The 1,085-nt window shown below is 40.3% G+C and overlaps 1 protein-coding gene across 2 annotated transcripts in view; it reads left to right on the top strand.

The window, feature by feature from the left end:
* LOC119590674 (calpain-B-like) overlaps positions 1 to 1,085 on the top strand; it is a gene marked incomplete in the record, with an annotated part of 21,809 nt that overhangs the window by 4,743 nt on the left and 15,981 nt on the right. For both annotated transcript variants that reach the window (XM_037939357.1, XM_037939359.1), the window contains 1 exon segment: positions 175 to 480. In XM_037939357.1, the coding sequence (XP_037795285.1) occupies positions 304 to 480 (177 nt within the window).

The following is a 1,085-nucleotide window of genomic DNA, read 5'->3' as shown; positions in this document are numbered from 1 at the left end:
AACCGCGGTTGTTTCTTGTAAGTAGCTTGCGTAGTACCACAGCTATATTGAAGAGATGAGGGGAACTGAGGAGTGAAAGACAAAATAAACACAGAGATATATTTGGTGAAAAGAAAGAAGAATGCACGGCCTATAAATATGTCAAATCGATCCAACGATTAATTCCAAGTTCAGTTACAGAAAGAAGAATAAAAACAAACATAAAAAGTGAGTGAAAAACACATACGGAAGAGACACAGTACTACATTAAAAATCATCCGTAGAGAATAATAACTTGCAAATCGGAGACGAAAACCTCTCAAGATGCCTGACGAAGTAGACGTGGAATCTCCCAGTGAGAAGAGGGAGCTAGGGGAACACGACGAGAGACACTGCCGATGCTACAAGCCCAAGGGGTCTCTCCCGCCCCTCACGCCCGTCGACGACATTGAAAAGCCGAGTCTACAGAAGTCAACGTATTACAGTCGCGTTACCAATAAGGTAGGTCTGTGTTGGTATTTCTTCTGTGAATTTTGGGTTACTGTTTGTTATTTGTGAGGGATGATTCGGTGGAAAGCTCTGTTTTCTTTCATCTTTCATAAGTGGAATTGAAACTGAGAGATCCCAATCGTAATACTCTATAAGCAAGATTCAAAGTATATGAAAGGAACGAATAGTGTCAGTGAGATTTCGTCTCTTGAAGAGAATATAGATTTGACCTGAGGAGGGCAAACACCAGTTTAAGTGGATGCAATCAAGAAATAGTTGTCGAATATTTCTTTTGATGTGGAACCACTGTGGCCGCTAGTGCCAGGTGCTGTGCCAGCCTAATGGGTACGTGCGCGATCAGGGCCAAGGGAAATGCCATTTCACAACAGCATCACACTACTACTGAAACTGCGGTTCCTGGATAAGCAGGCAAAGCCACTACAATAGAAAATGAACTGTTATATATGGGGGACAACTTGATTAAAATGTTTAGCCCTTTCATATACCTATAAATAGCATCATGATATATGATAAAGAAGATAAAAAAATAAATTATATGGGTTAAGAGGCGATGTTGTTCTTATTACGATCAAGTTATCTATTCTTATTAAGTGTGG

Source organism: Penaeus monodon, chromosome 27 (genome assembly GCF_015228065.2).
Source record: "Penaeus monodon isolate SGIC_2016 chromosome 27, NSTDA_Pmon_1, whole genome shotgun sequence".
Taxonomy (NCBI): Eukaryota; Metazoa; Arthropoda; class Malacostraca; order Decapoda; family Penaeidae; genus Penaeus; species Penaeus monodon.
This window is presented reverse-complemented; position numbering and strand designations above follow the sequence as displayed.